The sequence below is a fragment of the Musca autumnalis genome, unplaced genomic scaffold (genome assembly GCF_047663935.1).
Source record: "Musca autumnalis isolate F117 unplaced genomic scaffold, ASM4766393v1 scaffold_2, whole genome shotgun sequence".
In the NCBI taxonomy this organism is placed as follows: domain Eukaryota; kingdom Metazoa; phylum Arthropoda; class Insecta; order Diptera; family Muscidae; genus Musca; species Musca autumnalis.
This window is the reverse complement of record NW_027411755.1, coordinates 198,581,710-198,603,594: the sequence shown is the minus strand read 5'-3', so window position 1 is coordinate 198,603,594 and position 21,885 is coordinate 198,581,710. Positions and strand designations below refer to the sequence as shown.

At 31.3% G+C, this 21,885-nt stretch overlaps 2 protein-coding genes across 4 annotated transcripts in view; one reads left to right on the top strand and one right to left on the bottom strand.

Moving 5' to 3' along the window:
- LOC141395099 (uncharacterized) overlaps positions 1 to 21,885 on the top strand; it is a 325,045-nt gene that overhangs the window by 253,142 nt on the left and 50,018 nt on the right. The gene's annotated exons all lie outside the window — the stretch shown is intronic.
- Cyp310a1 (Cytochrome P450 310a1) lies at positions 8,062 to 19,914 on the bottom strand. Its single transcript, XM_073966262.1, has 5 exons — positions 19,051 to 19,914; positions 18,704 to 18,826; positions 8,721 to 9,166; positions 8,361 to 8,609; positions 8,062 to 8,299 (listed from the first exon to the last, which is right to left on the bottom strand). Exons 1-5 carry the CDS (start codon positions 19,563 to 19,565, stop codon positions 8,121 to 8,123), a joined length of 1,512 nt encoding a protein of 503 aa, XP_073822363.1. The 5' UTR covers positions 19,566 to 19,914; the 3' UTR covers positions 8,062 to 8,120.

Here is a 21,885-nt window from a genome sequence, read left to right as displayed (position 1 = left end):
CACACGATCGTACGTCAATCCGTACTGAGTAAGTTTATGCTAAAAAATGTCAATTGGAGCTTGGCAACACATAATGTTACCTAGACCACAAACGTATATAGTAACCCTTGTAATGATATCATTGGGTTTAAAACAATCCATTCTAAAACTAGTGTTAGGTCATTTGACATTTGACCACAGTGTTATGCCATATGAAAGACACTACAGTACGTATGGGTATTATGCATAATATTGACATGAATTCCAATTCCAAGTGCGAGCTGCTGCTGTTACTCTCGATTAAATATTGTTCTTTTCCACGATGATGATGATAATCTCAATATAGCCTAGAAATTTATGAAAATCTACTTTTTTCTTCTGCTTCTTATTGTGATGATGTGAAACATTTTCTAGCAAATGACTGCAATATGGAAAGCTTGGAAATCTTAGGGAAATTTGAATTTATGTCGATTGTTTTGTTTGTCTAATGAGGGAGCAATGCATATGGAAATATATACATACATTCATATAACACTAAACCTATAATTTGCATAAGGAAATTTTATTTGCGAATGAAATTATGTTGCAGAATAAATGTGACGGCTCTTTAAGTTTGTGGAATTTATTCTTATTAAAGAATTCTTTTACTAAATCAGATACTTGGGCAAAAAGTTCGCACTACAACTGAATATGTGTGAATTGTTAATAAGAATGAAAAATTTTTCACACTGCCTGCCTTCATGTGAATTCTCCTCCTTTGAAGTATTACAAAGTAAAATTTAAAATTCAAATTTTTATTGCATACATAATTTTTATTACATTTCCTCTTTCTTTGTTGCAATAATTTTCTGAAAACTTTGTTGTAGGTGTTGGAAAATTTAGTTTACATTATCTTTGAAATGATAATGTAATTTATACTTGGCAAGATACGAGGAAAATGAGAATTTTCCATGGAGATTACCAGCTCTACAGACGTATTATTTAAAGAATTTTTAAGGTACATCAAGAGCTCCATGAATGTGGAATTTTTAAGAAAATTTCACCCGACATCAACAACTCCATTAACGTGGATTTTTTAAAGAATTTTCATTCGACATCAACAGCTCCATAAATGTGGATTTTTTAAAGAATTTTCAAGGGACTTGAACAGCTTCAAAAACGTGTTTTTTTAAAGAATTTTCAAGGGATAGCAACAGCTCCACAAACGTGGATTTTTTTAAAGAATTTTCAAGGGACATCAACAGCTCCACAAACGTGGATTTTTTAAAGAATTTTCAAGGGACATCAACAGCTCCATAAACGTGGATTTTTTAGAGATTTTCCAAGGGACATCAATAGTTCCATAAACGTGGATTTTTTAAAGAATTTTCATTCAACATCAACAGCTCCATAAACGTGGATTTTTTAAAGAATTTTCATTCAACATCAACAGCTCCATAAACGTGGATTTTTTAAAGAATTTTCATTCAACATCAACAGCTCCATAAACGTGGATTTTTTAAAGAATTTTCATTCAACATCAACAGCTCCATAAACGTGGATTTTTTAAAGAATTTTCATTCAACATCAACAGCTCCATAAACGTGGATTTTTTAAAGAATTTTCATTCGACATCAACAGCTCAATAAACGTGGATTTTTTAATGAATTTTCATTCGACATCAACAGCTCAATAAACGTGGATTTTTTAATGAATTTTCATTCGACATCAACAGCTCAATAAACGTGGATTTTTTAATGAATTTTCATTCGACATCAACAGCTCCATAAACGTGGATTTTTTAAAGAATTTTCATTCGACATCAACAGCTCCATAAACGAGGATTTTTAATGAATTTTCATTCGACATCAACAGCTCAATAAACGTGGATTTTTTAATGAATTTTCGTTCAACATTAACAGCTCCATAAACGTGGATTTTTTAAAGAATTTTCATTCAACATTAACAGCTCCATAAACGTGGATTTTTTAAAGAATTTTCATTCAACATTAACAGCTCCATAAACGTGGATTTTTTAAAGAATTTTCATTCAACATTAACAGCTCCATAAACGTGGATTTTTTAAAGAATTTTCATTCAACATTAACAGCTCCATAAACGTGGATTTTTTAAAGAATTTTCATTCAACATTAACAGCTCCATAAACGTGGATTTTTTAAAGAATTTTCATTCAACATTAACAGCTCCATAAACGTGGATTTTTTAAAGAATTTTCATTCAACATTAACAGCTCCATAAACGTGGATTTTTTAAAGAATTTTCATTCAACATTAACAGCTCCATAAACGTGGATTTTTTAAAGAATTTTCATTCAGCATTAACAGCTCCATAAACGTGGATTTTTTAAAGAATTTTCATTCAACATTAACAGCTCCATAAACGTGGATTTTTTAAAGAATTTTCATTCAACATTAACAGCTCCATAAACGTGGATTTTTTAAAGAATTTTCATTCAACATTAACAGCTCCATAAACGTGGATTTTTTAAAGAATTTTCATTCAACATTAACAGCTCCATAAACGTGGATTTTTTAAAGAATTTTCATTCAACATTAACAGCTCCATAAACGTGGATTTTTTAAAGAATTTTCATTCAACATTAACAGCTCCATAAACGTGGATTTTTTAAAGAATTTTCATTCAACATTAACAGCTCCATAAACGTGGATTTTTTTAAAGAATTTTCATTCAACATTAACAGCTCCATAAACGTGGATTTTTTAAAGAATTTTCATTCAACATTAACAGCTCCATAAACGTGGATTTTTTAAAGAATTTTCATTCAACATTAACAGCTCCATAAACGTGGATTTTTTTAAAGAATTTTCATTCAACATTAACAGCTCCATAAACGTGGATTTTTTAAAGAATTTTCATTCAACATCAACAGCTCCATAAACGTGGATTTTTTAAAGAATTTTCATTCAACATCAACAGCTCCATAAACGTGGATTTTTTAAAGAATTTTCATTCGACATCCACAGCTCAATAAACGTGGATTTTTTAATGAATTTTCATTCGACATCAACAGCTCAATAAACGTGGATTTTTAATGAATTTTCATTCGACATCAACAGCTCAATAAACGTGGATTTTTTAATGAATTTTTATTCGACATCAACAGCTCAATAAACTTGGATTTTTTAATGAATTTTCATTCGACATCAACAGCTCAATAAACGTGGATTTTTTAATGAATTTTCATTCGACATCAACAGCTCAATAAACGTGGATTTTTTAATGAATTTTCATTCGACATCAACAGCTCAATAAACGTGGATTTTTTAATGAATTTTCATTCGACATCAACAGTTACATAAACGTGGATTTTTTAAAGAATTTTCATTCGACATCAACAGCTACATAAACGTGGATTTTTTAATGAATTTTCATTTTCATTCGACATCAACAGCTCAATAAACGTGGATTTTTTAAAGAATTTTCATTCAACATATACAGCTCCATAAACGTGGATTTTTTAAAGAATTTTCATTCAACATATACAGCTCCATAAACGTGGATTTTTTAAAGAATTTTCATTCAACATATACAGCTCCATAAACGTGGATTTTTTAAAGAATTTTCATTCAACATATACAGCTCCATAAACGTGGATTTTTTAAAGAATTTTCATTCAACATATACAGCTCCATAAACGTAAATTTTTTAAAGAATTTTCATTCAACATATACAGCTCCATAAACGTGGATTTTTTAAAGAATTTTCATTCAACATATACAGCTCCATAAACGTGGATTTTTTAAAGAATTGTCAAGGGACGTCAGCAGCTCCATAAACGTAGATTTTTTTAATGAATTTTCGTTCAACATCAACAGCTCCATAAACGTGGATTTTTTTAATGAATTTTCATTCGACATCAACAGCTCCATAAACGTGGATTTTTTAATGAATTTTCATTCGACATCAACAGCTCAATAAACTTGGATTTTTTAATGAATTTTCATTCGACATCAACAGCTCAATAAACGTGGATTTTTTAATGAATTTTCATTCGACATCAACAGCTCAATAAACGTGGATTTTTTAATGAATTTTCATTCGACATCAACAGCTCCAAAACGTGGATTTGTTAAAAAATTTTCATTCGACATCAACAGCTCAATAAACGTGGATTTTTTAAAGAATTTTCATTTGACATCAACAGCTCCATAAACGTGGATTTTTTAAAGAATTTTCATTTGACATCAACAGCTCCATAAACGTGGATTTTTTAAAGAATTTTCATTCAACATATACAGCTCCATAAACGTGGATTTTTTAAAGAATTTTCATTCAACACATACAGCTCCATAAACGTGGATTTTTTAAAGAATTTTCATTCAACATATACAGCTCCATAAACGTGGATTTTTTAAAGAATTTTCATTCAACATATACAGCTCCATAAACGTGGATTTTTTAAAGAATTGTCAAGGGATGTCAGCAGCTCCATAAACGTGGATTTTTTAAAGAATTTTCATTCAACATATACAGCTCCATAAACGTGGATTTTTTAAAGAATTTTCATTCAACATATACAGCTCCATAAACGTGGATTTTTTAAAGAATTTTCATTCAACATATACAGCTCCATAAACGTGGATTTTTTAAAGAATTTTCATTCAACATATACAGCTCCATAAACGTGGATTTTTTAAAGAATTTTCATTCAACATATACAGCTCCATAAACGTGGATTTTTTAAAGAATTTTCATTCAACATATACAGCTCCATAAACGTGGATTTTTTAAAGAATTTTCATTCAACATATACAGCTCCATAAACGTGGATTTTTTAAAGAATTTTCATTCAACATATACAGCTCCATAAACGTGGATTTTTTAAAGAATTTTCATTCAACATATACAGCTCCATAAACGTGGATTTTTTAAAGAATTTTCATTCAACATATACAGCTCCATAAACGTGGATTTTTTAAAGAATTTTCATTCAACATATACAGCTCCATAAACGTGGATTTTTTAAAGAATTGTCAAGGGACGTCAGCAGCTCCATAAACGTGGATTTTTTAATGAATTTTCATTCGACGTCAACAGGTCAATAAACGTGGATTTTTTAATGAATTTTCATTCGACATCAACAGCTCAATAAACGTGGATTTTTTAATGAATTTTCATTCGACATCAACAGCTCAATAAAAGTGGATTTTTTAATGAATTTTCATTCGACATCAACAGCTCAATAAACGTGGATTTTTTAATGAATTTTCATTCGACATCAACAGCTCAATAAACGTGGATTTTTTTAATGAATTTTCATTCGACATCAACAGCTCAATAAACGTGGATTTTTTAATGAATTTTCATTCGACATCAACAGCTCAATAAACGTGGATTTTTTAATGAATTTTCATTCGACATCAACAGCTCAATAAACGTGGATTTTTTTAATGAATTTTCATTCGACATCAACAGCTCAATAAACGTGGATTTTTTAATGAATTTTCATTCGACATCAACAGCTCAATAAACGTGGATTTTTTAAAGAATTTTCATTTGACATCAACAGCTCCATAAACGTGGATTTTTTAAAGAATTTTCATTCAACATATACAGCTCCATAAACGTGGATTTTTTAAAGAATTTTCATTCAACATATACAGCTCCATAAACGTGGATTTTTTAAAGAATTTTCATTCAACATATACAGCTCCATAAACGTGGATTTTTTAAAGAATTTTCATTCAACATATACAGCTCCATAAACGTGGATTTTTTAAAGAATTTTCATTCAACATATACAGCTCCATAAACGTGGATTTTTTAAAGAATTTTCATTCAACATATACAGCTCCATAAACGTGGATTTTTTAAAGAATTTTCATTCAACATATACAGCTCCATAAACGTGGATTTTTTAAAGAATTTTCATTCAACATATACAGCTCCATAAACGTGGATTTTTTAAAGAATTTTCATTCAACATATACAGCTCCATAAACGTGGATTTTTTAAAGAATTGTCAAGGGACGTCAGCAGCTCCATAAACGTGGATTTTTTAATGAATTTTCATTCGACGTCAACAGGTCAATAAACGTGGATTTTTTAATGAATTTTCATTCGACATCAACAGCTCAATAAACGTGGATTTTTTAATGAATTTTCATTCGACATCAACAGCTCAATAAAAGTGGATTTTTTAATGAATTTTCATTCGACATCAACAGCTCAATAAACGTGGATTTTTTAATGAATTTTCATTCGACATCAACAGCTCAATAAACGTGGATTTTTTTAATGAATTTTCATTCGACATCAACAGCTCAATAAACGTGGATTTTTTAATGAATTTTCATTCGACATCAACAGCTCAATAAACGTGGATTTTTTAATGAATTTTCATTCGACATCAACAGCTCAATAAACGTGGATTTTTTTAATGAATTTTCATTCGACATCAACAGCTCAATAAACGTGGATTTTTTAATGAATTTTCATTCGACATCAACAGCTCAATAAACGTGGATTTTTTAAAGAATTTTCATTTGACATCAACAGCTCCATAAACGTGGATTTTTTAAAGAATTTTCATTCAACATATACAGCTCCATAAACGTGGATTTTTTAAAGAATTTTCATTCAACATATACAGCTCCATAAACGTGGATTTTTTAAAGAATTTTCATTCAACATATACAGCTCCATAAACGTGGATTTTTTAAAGAATTTTCATTCAACATATACAGCTCCATAAACGTGGATTTTTTAAAGAATTTTCATTCAACATATACAGCTCCATAAACGTGGATTTTTTAAAGAATTGTCAAGGGACGTCAGCAGCTCCATAAACGTGGATTTTTTAATGAATTTTCATTCGACGTCAACAGGTCAATAAACGTGGATTTTTTAATGAATTTTCATTCGACATCAACAGCTCAATAAACGTGGATTTTTTAATGAATTTTCATTCGACATCAACAGCTCAATAAAAGTGGATTTTTTAATGAATTTTCATTCGACATCAACAGCTCAATAAACGTGGATTTTTTAATGAATTTTCATTCGACATCAACAGCTCAATAAACGTGGATTTTTTTAATGAATTTTCATTCGACATCAACAGCTCAATAAACGTGGATTTTTTAAAGAATTTTCATTTGACATCAACAGCTCCATAAACGTGGATTTTTTAAAGAATTTTCATTTGACATCAACAGCTCCATAAACGTGGATTTTTTAAAGAATTTTCATTCAACATATACAGCTCCATAAACGTGGATTTTTTAAAGAATTTTCATTCGACATCAAAAGCTCCATAAACGTGGATTTTTTAAAGAATTTTCATTCGACATCAAAAGCTCCATAAACGTGGATTTTTTAAAAAAATTTCATTCGACATCAACAGCTCCATAAACGTGGATTTTTTTAAAGAAGTTTCAAGGACATCAACAGCTTCATAAAAGCGGATTTTTTTTTAGAGAATTTTCAAGGACATCAACAGCTCCACAAACGTGAATTGTTTCCATAAACGTTTATTTTTTAATGAATTTTCATTCGACACCAACAGCCCCATAAACGTGGATTTTTTTAGAGAATTTTCAAGGGGCTTTAAATGCTCCATAAACGTGGAATGTTTAAAAAACTTTCAAGTGACATCAACCGCTCCATAAACATGGATTTTTTGAAGAACTTTCAAAGGCCAACAACAGCTCCATAAACGTGGATTTTTTAAAGAATTTTCAAGATACATCAACAACTCCATAAAGGTGGACATCAACAGCTCCATAAACCCGGATTTTTTAAATAACTTTCAAGGGACATCAAAAGCTCCACAAACGTGGATTTTTTAATGAATTTTTATTCGACATCAACAGCTCCACAGACGTAGATTTTGTAAAGAATTTTCAAGGGACATCAACAACTCCATAAACGTGGATTTTTAATGAATTTTCATTCGGCATCAACAGTTCAATAAACGTGGATTGTTTAATGATTTTCCAAGGGATATCAACAACTGCATAAACGTGGCTTTTTAACGAATTTTCAAGGGACATCAAGAACCCTATAAAAGTGGATTTTTAAAGAATTTTCAAGGGAGATTATTAGCTCCACAGACATGAGTTTTTTTATACAGAGTTTTTTTATTTTATTATAAATGTTTTACATTCGTTATGTAGAGATTATAATTCGAATTTAACTTTCCCTGATTTAATTCTAACCTTAAGACCATCTGTAGATCGTATGTAAGGTGTGTCGTCGTAACAAATATCTAAATCTTCCATTGGCATTAATTCCATTGAGTAGTTTGAGAACATTTTCACCAAGACATATTTTACCACAAATTTTACAAAATTTTGAGCTGAAATGAAACAAAAAAAGGCATTAATACGATATTGAAATTTTATAAATAGCCCACTCACCTATACAGGTTTTAGCTCCCAGACCAAATTCATTAAATCTCTCACCCGGATTACCATTACTGTCCTGTAAGAATCGATGGGGTTTATAGGCCATTGGATCTTGAAAATATTTCTCATCCCTTTGGATGGCCAGTAGAGGTATGACAAAAGATTTGCCCTCATTTAGAGTACGTTTACTATTCGGTATGGCATAGGCTTTGCGGCATGTTCGTTCTATGGTTGCAACACTGGGGTATTTGCGGGTTGTTTCTGACACAACAAAAAATTAAATAATTATTTTTTTAAAATTAAAAATGGAATAATTTCCATTTGTTTGGACTTTATAATCTTAAATCTCGTTCACCTAACCAACCAACCCACCTTGAATACACAAATCCAATAATTTCATTTGCTTTACGTGTTCATAGTTCATTTGCGGTTGTTTCTCTTTTGTTTCACCATTTGCCGCTGCATTTGCCATCACTATTTCTTCTCTCACCTTTTGCATCAGCTCGGGTTGTTTTAATATTTCGTAGAGCGTTAAAACTGATGTCGATGCTATCGTCTGAATGCCATTTTCCAATAAATATTCTGCTATCCTTGCCACCTTTTTAATTGAAATGATTTTTTCTCTTTCGAAGACATTTTCGATGTGCCAATTAAATTTGTCTCTCGCCTCAATATCATTACCATTACGAAACTTAACCAGCAGCTGCAGAACATCCTTGCGTATGGTACCGCCATCTTCACGTAATGCGACATTTTGCTCCACGATATCACGTAGCCGATATGTCAAAGATGATTTCTTTGGCAGGCGATTGAAGGTACTGCAAGTGGATGAAGAAGGAAGGAATATGTCATGATTCAGAAAATTGTAAAATAATTTTTTTATGGAAATTCAATAAAGATTTAAAGGATTTTAAGATGAAATGAATAATAAATTTATAAAAATGTAAATTCTTATGGTGAATTTTTATAAAATTTCGGTGATGTATAACGACTTTTTCAGAGGATTTTAAATTGGCAATAAAGTGGCATTATTTGAAATTTTAAAGGACAAATAACTTGAATTTTTCATGATTTTTTCTTAAGGACATTTTAAGGGAATAGAGTAATAGTCCAATAATAATATATTCGAAAGCAAAAAGTAGATTTTTTTGGGTAATTTTTCGGGATAAATACGCAGTTTTATAGAAATTTAAAGGAATATTTAAATAGTAATTTTTAGAGAATTTTTAAGCGTATTAGGTTGTGAACTAACGTTGGTTATAGATACCAATGAATCGTCCTTCCCGACTTTAACATGACAAAACCCAGGAATTCTCTTTGTCCCTCGTTTTATAGCGTCAACGTTTAGGCTAAAGAATATGCACTCATTAGCCTGAACTTTGATACGACCAAAAATATGCCTCATCGGAATAATGGTTTTAGACCCCCAGTTTGTTTGGATGAAATTCGTTTCAGACAATTTGGAGTCGATTTAGCCATATCCTTCCGTCCATCCATTCGAACCAAATTTTGCACTTCGTAATATTTTGATATGAGAGAAGTCTCCCTTGTTCCATCTGGGATGTTTGTGGAACAATTATTATAATATTTTGCCCAAACTTAGTTTAAATTCGATGATTGGCCCACTCCTTCGGGTACCTCCCCCACAAAAGTTAAAATTTTTTCTGTAAACGGGTGTGAGCGATAACTCTCGAAGGGAGAAATCGATTTGTTCCAAACTTTGCACATCGTTAAATTTCTACCAGCCATAGATGAGGTTCCAATATGGACTATATCGGTCCTTCGGGTACCTGCCACACAAAATTTCGGAAAAGTGCAGTTAAAGACCTCCTCTCGAATCCCTTTATTGTGGCAACTTGTATTCGCTACCCCCATTACGATGGTACACGATTTTATAGGGGCAAGTCCATACTTCTGTAGAAAATGTCTCGGCGCACGATAACTCGCTAACGGGTCAACCGATTCGGTCCAAAATTTGGGCTTCGTAATATTTTAGCCAAACTTAGTTTGAGTTCGAAGATGAGTCGTATTGGTCTACTTCTTCAGGTAACTTCTCCACAAAAACTAGGCATGGGATATTCAGTTTCCAAGAATATAGTACAAGTTCCTCTTTTCACATGGTGCCAACAAGCTGGTCCATATCAACGTGGCGTCTTCGGTCTTTAGCAACAGTCCCCTATTGCTATCTTGAACGTTTGTACTCCCTCGTTTTCTAGCGATCTCCTCATCTCTACCGCGTGATAAATGTTGTAACTTATTGAAGAATGCCCCAGAGAGATCAGTGCTTTCATGAAACAATCGGGTAAGGTGTGAGTGGTGTATGCTGCAACTATCCATTGTGTTTGCAGCATTCTGAGGTCCAGTTTTCGTATTGTGTCAGTTTGTACTTTATTTGCCACTAGTGCGAATTTTTTCGTCCATCAAAATATAAAGATTCGAGTTTATTAATGTTCTTCGAATCTGTTGCACTTCGCACACGTGATAAGAAAACGTGACCAATTTGGTTTTTTGTGACTTGTTCAAATGACATTTGCCATGATAAACAAGTTAAAGGGCAGAACTTTTTATACCCAGCGACATAACTTATGTAGATATCAGATTTCAGCCACTTCCGTTGGATAATGTGGCTAAAACCTTCAACGTCTCCAATTCGGAAGGTTTCGTTCTATGAAGGCTATAGCATAACATAGACCACGGTGCGCCTGAACGAACATTAAATGGAAGGTGCTTACACTTGGGAAGTTTTTGGGGATTCTGAAACTACGATGCTAATAGATGTGAGAAAAGATAATAAAAATTAAAAACAAGTAAGAACGGCGTTAAGTTCGTCCGGGCAGAACTTGTTATACCCTCCACCATAAGTTGTATTGAAGTAAAATGAAATAATTAGTTTCCTTTCGTGTATGAAGAAGACTTCGTACTAAATTTCAGCAATTTCGGTAAAACAATGTGAGGCACCGTTCTATGGGGGCCTATACTGATAATACTCTTCTGGAATATTTTATAACTCTTGGAAGACTAAATAACGAATTTCAGCCATTTCGGTGGGATATCGACGTCACAATCTTCAGTATTAAAAAAATTGGGGGGTACCTATACCGACGAATTTTAGTCGGAAATGGGGCAATATGAAAGCGTGGACCTGTACAGACAAATTTCTGGTGAACAGTTTCATATCACATTGACGACTAAATACCAAATTTCAGCCATTTTTGTGGAATATTGAAGCCACAACCTTGAAAATACGGAAAATCGGGAGGTACCTTTCCATGGGGACTATATAAAGGCGTGGACCTATACCGACAAATTTAAAGGGGAAGTTTGAGTACCCCCAACGAAGTCTAAATACCAAATTTCGGGCATTTCGGTGGAATATTGAGGCCACAACGTTCAAAATACCGAAAATCGGGAGGTACCGTTCTACGGGGGCTATATGAAGGCATGGACCGATACCGACAAAGTTCTGGGGGAAAGTTTTATACCACCAACCTAGACTAAGTACCATATTTCAGCCATTTGGGTGTGATAATGAAGTTAAAACCTTCAAAATACCGAAAATCGGGAGGTACCGTTCTATGGGGTCTATATGAAGGCGTGGACCGATACCGACAAAATTCTGGTGGAAAGTTTTATACCCCTAAAGAAGACTACGTACCAAATTTCAGCTATTTTGGTAGGATAATGAAGCTAAAACCTTAAAAATACCGAAAATCGGGAGGTACCGTTCTATGGGGGCTATATCAAAACGTGGACCGATATATCCCATTTTCAAAACTAACCATCCTGCAAGTAATAAAAACTTCTGTACTAAATATTGACTCTCTATCTTTAAAGTTGCGAGCTGTATCTTGATTTCAACAGACAGACAGACGGACGGACATACGGACATGGTTAAATCGACATAGAATTTTATGCTGATCAATAATATATATACTTTATAGGGTCTCCGACGAATATTTCGATGCGTTACAAATGACAAATTTAATTATACCCTCTATATGGTGGTGGGTATAAAAAGAAATATAAATGGCGCCCAACGTGATACAGTACTATATCAGCAATGGAATAATTCTCCTTCTTTGGAATATTCAAATCAGCTGATTCTTTTTTACTACATAAAATAATTGGAATTACAAATGAAATAATTCGAATTACAAATGGAATAATTCGAATTTCAAATGGAATAATTCGAATTACAAATGGAATAATTCGAATTACAAATAGAATAATTCGAATTACAAATGAAATGTTACGAATTACAAATGGAATAATTCGAATTTCAAATGGAATAATTCGAATTACAAATGGAATAATTCGAACTACAAATAGAATAATTCGAATTACAAATGAAATGTTACGAATTACAAATGGAATAATTCGAATTACAAATGAAATGTTACGAATTACAACCAAAATGTTTCGAATTAGATCTGAAAAAGGTGTAGTACCATGGCACAATTACCAAGGTAGTGGTATCACACCACCTGTTCGAATGTTAAAAGTCAAATCCCTTTATACAAAAATATTTTTGTTGTAATTTCCCCAACAACATAAAGAAAATTTTGACATTTCATATTTAAAATTTTACGATATCACTTCCTTGGTAATTGTTTCATGTTCATGAAAAATACTTTTTTCAAATTCCCTTTTTGAAATAATATTTTAAAAAAATCGACCTTTGAAGAAAATTTTTTAAAAAAATTCAGTAAAAAATAGGAAATTTTTTTTTTTGAAAAATCGTACTTTAAAACATCAATTTAAGAAGATAATTTAACTTTCCTTTCAAAACATATTTAAAAAATCCACTACTTAAAAAAAATATTTAAATCCACCTTTAAAAATATTCGATTGAAAAAAATCTTTATTAAATCCACCTTTAAGAATATTTAAAAATCCACGATTGGAAAAAATTGTTTAAATCCACCGGTAAAAAATATTAAAAAAAATCAACGAAAAAATTGATTAAATACGACTTTAAAAAATATTTAAAAAAAAAATCTACGATTGAAAAAGTATTTAAAAAATACACGCTTGAAAAAATATTTTAAAAAATTAATGATTGAACAAATATTTTAAAAAAATTCACGATTAAAAAAATATTTAAAAAAAATTCACGATTGAAAAAATATTTTAAAAAATCCACGATTGAAAAAAAAATATTTTAAAAAGTCCACTATTGAAAAAATGTTTAAAAAACACGATTAAAAAAATATTTTAAAAAAATTCACGATTGAAAAAAATATTTTAAAAAATCGACGATTGAAAAAAAAATATTTTATAAAGTCCACGAATGAAAAAATATTTAAAAAAACCACGATTTAAAAACAATTAAAAAAAAACACGATTGAAAAAATGTGTAAAAAACCACGATTATAAAATATTCAAAAAAAAAACCACGATTGAAAAAAACAAAAAACAAGGGAACTGATGAGATTCTGTGGCGAGAATCGAAACTATAGTATTCCCTGCCTTACCCCTTGGCGAACAATGCCAAATCTTTTCCACTAATAAACAGTTGTTTTAAAATACAATGGCATTAAGCCAGACTATTTTGAAAAAACAAGATTGAAAAATATTAAAAAAATACGATTGAAAAAATATTTTAAAAAATCCACGATTGAAAAAAAATATGTTAAAAAGTCCACGTTTGAAAAAATATTAAAAAAACACGATTGAAAAAATATTTTAAAAAATCCACAATTGAAAAAAATATTTTAAAAAATCCACGATTGAAAAAATATATTCAATATTCAATAATATATATTCAATACTCATACCTCGGAAATTTCATCACGGCAAAAAATTTTAAAAAGTGATATTCTTTAAAAAACAATATTTTGAAACGTTAAAACAGAATCACTTAATTATGGAATATTTTTGCTGAATCGACAAAATATTCCCTTTGTGGACATAAATATGGAAATAAAAAATGTTTTAATAGCGGAGAGGAAACGAATTCCGCTCGGAATTTTTATTAATGATTGCTCTGTTTAAAAACCCCACGATTGTAATAATATTATTAAAATCCACCTTCAAAAACACCAAAAAAAAATCACGATTGAAAAAAAAATAATTCATAATCCACCTTTGAAAGAATATTTAGAAAAATCTACAATTGAAAAAATGTTTTAAAAAATCTACAAAAAAAAAATATTTAAAAAAAAAATCACAATTGAAAAATTATTTTAAACAAGTAAAAAAGTATCAGTCGGCTTTGCCGAGAAAGATATACCCTCAGCCTATGTGAATTGAAATATTCATCTACGGACAGATCGAATGTATATTAAGCTCTTTTCAGAATTTTGTGGCCCTCTTTTGACATTTGAAATTGCCGACAAAAATGTGGATTAGGATTAAAGTTTAAAAGTTTGGCGGAGGAGGTACTTGAAGGAAAGAAATCCACGCTTGAAAAAAATGTTTAAAAAATCCATGTTTGAAAAAATATTTTTTTTTCAAATTCCCTTTTGAAATAATATTTTAAAAAAATCGACCTTTGAAGAAATTTTTTTAAAAAATTCAACTTTGAAAAAAAATTGGAAAAAACCTTTTAAAACATTTAAAAAAAAAATCCACGATTGAATAAATATTTCAAAAATCCACGATTGAATAAATATTTCAAAAATCCACGCTTGAAAAAATATTTTAAAAAATCAATGATTGAAGAAATATTTTAAAAAAATTCACAATTGAAAGAATATTTTAAAAAGTCCACGATAAAAAATTAAAAATAAAAAATCCACGATTGAACAAATATTTCAAAAATCCACGATTGAATAAATATTTTAAAAAGCCACGCTTGAAAAAATATTTTAAAAAATCAATGATTGAAGAAATATTTTAAAAAAATTCACAATTGAAAAAATATTTTAAAAAGTCCACGATAACAATTTTTTAAAAAAAAAAACACGATGTAAAAAATATTTTAAAAAATCCACGATTGAAAAAATATTTTAAGAAATTCACGATTGAAAAAATATTTTAAAAAAATCCACGATTGAAAATAATATTTTAAAAAATCCACGATTGAAAATAATATTTTAAGAAATTCACGATTGAAAAAATATTTTAAAAAAATCCACGAGTGAAAAAAATATTTTAAAAAATCCACGATTGAAAAAATATTTTAAAAAATCGACGATTGAAAAAAAATTTAAAAAATCCACGATTGAAAAAATATTTTAAAAAATCCACGATTGAAAAACTATTTATAAAATATCCACGATTGAAAAAATATTTTAAAAATCCACGATTAAAAAAAATATTTTAAAAATATCCACGATTAAAAAATATTTTAAAAATATCCACGATTGAAAAAATATTTAAAAAAAACAAGATTGAAAAAATATTTAAAAAAACCACGATTGAAAAAATATTTAAAAAACCAAGATTGAAAAAATATTTAAAAAAAAACAAGATTGAAAAAATATTTAAAAAAACCACGATTGAAAAAATATTTAAAAAAAACCACGATTGAAAAAATATTTAAAAAAAACCACGATTGAAAAAATATTTAAAAAACCACGATTGACAAAATATTTAAAAAACCACGATTGAAAAAATATTTAAAAAACCACGATTGACAAAATATTTAAAAAACCACGATTGAAAAAATATTTAAAAAAAACCACGATTGAAAAAATTTTTTAAAATATCCACGATGAAAAAATATTTTAAAAAATCCACGATTAAAAAAACGCTTGAAAAAATATTTTAAAAAATCAATGATTGAACAAAAAATTTAAAAAAATCACGATTGAAAAAATATTTTAAAAAATCCATGATTGAAAAAATATTTTAAAAAATCCATGATTGAAAAAATATTTTAAAAAAATCCATGATTGAAAAAATATTTTACAAAAATCCACGATTGAAAAAAAATAATTTAAAAAATCCACGATTAAAAAAAAAAATTAAAAAATCCACGATTGAAAAAACATTTTCGGGGCAATCAATATTCAATATTCATCCCTCGGAAATTTCATCACGGAAAAAATTTGTAAAAAGTGATATTCTTTAAAAAAACAATATTTTAAAACGTTTAAACTTACAAGAATCACTTAATTATGGAATATTCTTGCTGAATCGACAAAAATATTCCCTTTGTGGACATAAATATTTAAATAAAACATGTTTTAATAGCGAAAAGGAAACGAATTCCGCTCGGAATTTTTATTAATAATTGCCCTGTTTAAAAAATCAACGATTGAAAAAATATTTTAAAAAATCCACGATTAAATTTTTTTTAAAAAATCCAATATAGAAAAATACTTTAAAAACTCCACGATTGAAATAAGATAATTAAAATCGACCTTTAAAAAATACCAAAAAAAAAAATCACTATTGAAAAAAATAATTCATAATCATAATCCACCTTTAAAGAAATATTTAGAAAAATCCACAATTGAAAAAATGTTTTAAAAAATCTAAAAAAAAATTAAAAAAACCCCTATTGAAAAACTATATTAAAAAATTCTACAAAAATATTTTTAAAAAATCATTCCATAAAAATACCCCTAACAATACCATACTAAACCGTGTGTCAATATGGCACCTCTCTTCTTTTTCCACTGCGTGTGCAGCCAAACTGGAGCCGCATAGCTTACCGCTGACCGGCCTATTGCTTTATAAGCACCCCAAATAGAAGTCCCTTTCCCTTTCGGACGACTTAAACCTGCTATCGAAAATTACCCTCTATAACGTAGCTGAGCAAAATAATAAGAGTATTTAAGAGATAATTACATTTAGATTTTTCTTGATATTTCCTTATTAATTTCGATTTTTAAAGAATAAATGTTGTCCAAAATAGTTCAAAATATAATTTTTTATAAAATATGAATAAATAGACACGGTGCGCCTTAACTAATTTTAAATGGAAGGTGCTTACACCTGGGACGTTTTTGCAGATTCTGAAACTACAATGCTCATAGATGAGAAATATCAGGAAACAAAAAAAAAAATCGCCGGAGGGATTTTCAAATAAATCGCGATTTAAGTTCACATTTTTAGAGGTTCTTTATAATTTCACGATTTTGCTTGGAAACCGCGGGTCCTATGTAAATGAGCCTAAAGAGAATATTGTAGCTGTGAAAATTCTCCACAAGACTGAGCTTTATGTTATTTTCGTAGGTTTTACCGTTTTTGAGATATAGAAGTTCAAATTGAGACAATGCACGGACTGTATCGCCTCCTTTTAAAACAATGCCATTACTGCAATTTCCCAAATTAATCTTATATATCTTCAAAATGGTACAACCTAGCAAAAAATAAATCATCCAGTCTTGTAGAGAATTTTCACAGCTTCAACATTTTCTTTAGTCCCATTTTGATATGACTTGCGGTTTCCAAGTAAAATCTTGAAGACTTAAGATAAAAACCTAAAAATTTGAACTGAACCTCTATATCTCAAAAATGGTAAAACCTACGAAAAAACCTATAGGTCAGTATGGTAGAGAATTTTCACAGCTAAAACATTTTCTTTAGACTCATTTCGATACGACTTGCGGTTTCAAAGCAAAATCGTGAAAACCTTAAAAAACCCTAAAATTGTGAATTTTGATCGCGATTTATTTAAAATCCCTCCGGCGATTTTTTCTGATTGTTTAATTTTTCTTGTCTATGAACATTGCTGTTTCAGAATCCGCGAAATCTTCCCATGTGTAAGCGGTTTTCATCAAAAGTTAGTTAAGGCGCACTAGGCATGATATTGTTTTATAAGGAGGCGAAATAGTGAGTGCATTGTCTCAATTTGAACTTCTATATCTCAAAAACGTTAAAACCTACGAAAATATCGTAAAGGTCAACCTTGTGGAGCTACAATATTTTTTAGGCCCATTTACATAGGGCCCGCGGTTTCCCAGCAAAATCGTGAAAACCTAAATCGCGATTTCTTTGAAAATCCCTCCGGCGATTTTTTTTGTTTCTTGATGTTTCTCATCTATGACCATTGTAGTTTCAGAATCTGCAAAAACTTCCCAGGTGTAAGCACCTTTCATTTAAATTTGGTTAAGGCACACCTTGTAAATATATAAAGGTTGATGCGTTCCTTGTTCCAATAAACAAAGAGAAAATCCCTTCAGCGTGCTTGTGTGCTAGCACACAGGCATGCTCAGCTATGCTATATAACTTGGTTATAATCAGGACATCATCGCTGGCACCAAATTGATTTTTAAATGTTCGCCCCAATCAGAAGTCGAATTTTTAGAACAAAGTGGGTTATTCGAAAGTCGAGATGCGTATCCCTCCCTACATTGTAGTTTGAATGTCTGGTTTCGGCTCCCAGAAATGACAACATTACTTTCCGTATCTTTAACTTTATCCCTTTGAGGATGTTTTTAAAATCTTCAATTTGTACTTACTATGAATTAATACCGCTCCGTTGAAATGAATTATTCGAATACTGAAGAAATACCGAATCGGTTTGTTTGAAAACATCAATGTCCAGGCCATAGATAAGATTTGCGATAACATTAACGGCATAACTGCAAAACGGGAGATAGAAACCAAAATCAGAAAACAGATGCGAATTCAAAGCAATTATAATAAATTATTTGATGTCACCGAATAAAAGCAAGGCAACACGAAGCCACGCTGCAATATTTAATTGCAAAATAACAATGGCAATAAAGTGATTGCAGCTAGGCTTCTCTTAGATCTGTTTTTGCCTTATCTTATCACTTTTTAGCAGATGACCCAACTCACTCACATTCTCAACAATTGTTGCATATCAACAACAGCACCATGATTTTCTGCAGCGCCAGCAGCTGCTCCCGCCGCCACTGTCGTTGTATTCAAATGATTTACCAGATGATCAGCAACCTTGTCAATATTACGAAACATTGCCTCCAAACGATTGGAGGCAAATAGAGGGGATAATTTTTCCAATAAATTATATTTACGATAGCTGCGCACATAATCCCATCTCGTGTCATTGAAATGGCCACCCTGATTTTCCAAAAGGGTTCGGGCCAGCGTGCGATCGCGTATCATAAGTATGGGTCGAAAGAAGCAATAGATGCCAACAAAACGTTCCTTACCCGTTTGGTAGAAGTTGTTGATGGCCTCATTGTAATGGAATTCTCGTTGGTAAAGCGATCTCAAGAAACGCCAACTCAGACCGGGGGTTTCGTGAGGAAATCCCTTTCGTCGCCAATAACTATAAACGTGTCTGACGTAGAGGAATATTAGGGAGTACACCAAAATCGGTATCAGCAGCCACATGCTGAAGCTAAAGCTGATGGCGTTCGTGGTGTTGTTGTTTGTTTAGTTGTTAAATCCCAAGTGATAACCTGAGATGTTTTATGTTTGCGATTACAATAAAAACGAGAAGGTAGGTAGTTGGTTCACTTGACCGTTTAACCGTTCGGTTCAATTGTTGTTCACTTGCTGGCTGATTGCCACAACCACCGGCTTAGCATGAAAACGGGTTCTGCTGCCGTTGCTTTTATTGTTTGTTATTATCGTCTGCGCTGCTGTTATTATTATCGTCGTTATAGGTGATGCGAGAAACACGGGAGCACGCGTTCGTTACGTTTTTAAAACTGATCATCAGAAGCTTTACGACCTGACTGTCAAACCGAAGCGGCGCACCGACAGGGCGCACTTTGTTTCAAAAATGAAAAATTGTGTTATTTGTTGTTGTCGTTTGTTTTTTTATTTTTCTCTTGGTCACAGAACAAAAGAAAACGAAAGTTTACCACCAACAAGAAGAGGGCCGTCGCTCGCCAAGCCGGTGATGGTCAGCACAAGCTATTAAAACCCAAGACCATTCTCAATTCTTCTCTGTGTTATGTTTCAATGCGTTCTCAGCTGATAGCAAAGAATTTCTTTGCAGGCCGGCTAAATGCCCATCCATTTGCAGGCTATCGAAGTATCTGCGGGATTGTAGATGTATGTTTTCTTTGTTGTTCAGTATCATCCCTGTTCCAGCAGCAACAACAACAACTCCTTGGAATTTTGATGAGCGTCAGTGCATGCAGTGGTACACTACAGACGATCATGGGCCAACAATTAAATAAATCTGAAAATATTTTAAGACGAAGGGGAGCCACCGTTTTGCTCACCAAGAATGCGCGGCTTCGATTCCCAGCCAGGCAACATTAAATTTTCAATGGTGGCAAAATACCCTTCAGAGTATTGTTGGCTTGCATTTCCTGAGTATTTCAGCCAAGTAAAAATTTTCTACAAGTGGTGCCACACACCGTTCGGACTCGGCGATAACATTAGGTCCCATATCATTGATCGAATATTAATAGGGCTGCACTCATTAATATGAGAGAAGTATCCCTTGTCCTTTTGGGGATATTTGTGGAACAATTCTATTCTATTTTAAGACGAAAGAAGGAGGCACATATTTACACTGTCCACCACTTCTTTAAGAACCGTTTGCTTCAAAAATATTCCTTCAGCGGTATCGTTGTGGGAGAACATGGTGGGGTTGTTCTACAAAATGGGAAATTTGCCACTTTTAACAATTTCCGATTTATAGGGATAGGTAATATCATATTCGACTACAACCTTCAAAGCAACCAAACTGCAACTTGTTGTTTCCATAATTTTGTGGTTTTTCTGCAATGCAGAAATAATTTTTTTATTTTTACTTTTCACTCATCCAAAAAGGTTTTTAGGCATATTTACTCATTTTTGTTCATGATGTTGTTGTTTTTGTTTTATTTTTCAAAACAGAATGTTTCGTCAACTAAGAAGGTTCCTCTCCATTCGTGTCCCAAATTTGGAAACAACATAAACGCTGATAATTATTTTTATATATTGTTTATATGTATATCTGCTCGTCATCGTCATCAACGTTTATTATGGAGTTTTTCTTCTCTTTTAAAAATGACTTGTTCTGTTGTCCATTATCAGCATTAAATGGAATCAGCAGCAGCAAAAACGTTCAAATTTCGTATTCGCACGCAACAAAACAGCTCTGGTTTTCTTGGTTGCCTGACTTACTTTTTTCGCCGATGATCGCTCATCGGCCGTCCATCATTCGCTAAGTTATTGTTTATGTTTACAAGGCATAAAAGTAATGTTTTCGTTATTTCCTTTTTATTTATCTTTATTTTGGTGTTCTTTTTTGTTGTGGACTTTATTGATGTTGTCTTGTATTCAACAAGTGGCAATTTTTAAGATACAACTGCGGCAAGTCTTGGGTGATAAATACGAAAAGTTGGTACTCGTTTTTGGGGAGATTTGGGAGTTGTTACCTTTTCTGCTAGAGAAAACAACAGGTCTTCTTATACGAATACTATAAAAATACTAATTGTTCATCTATAAGGAAATCAACTGGTCTTCTATAAGAAGAAGTCCTTCTGGTCTTGTATAAGAAGACCCATTAGTATTCTAAAAGAAGAACCCCTAACTATCGTCATTGAAAAAGCTCCTGCACATATATAACAAGACCTTCTGGTATTCCAAAAAAATACCTACTGGTCTCCTATAAGAAATCCTATTATTCTTCTATTAGAAGAACCCATAATGGTATTCTTTAAGAAAATAAACCTACTAGTCTTCTATAACAAGATCAGTAGCTCTTCCA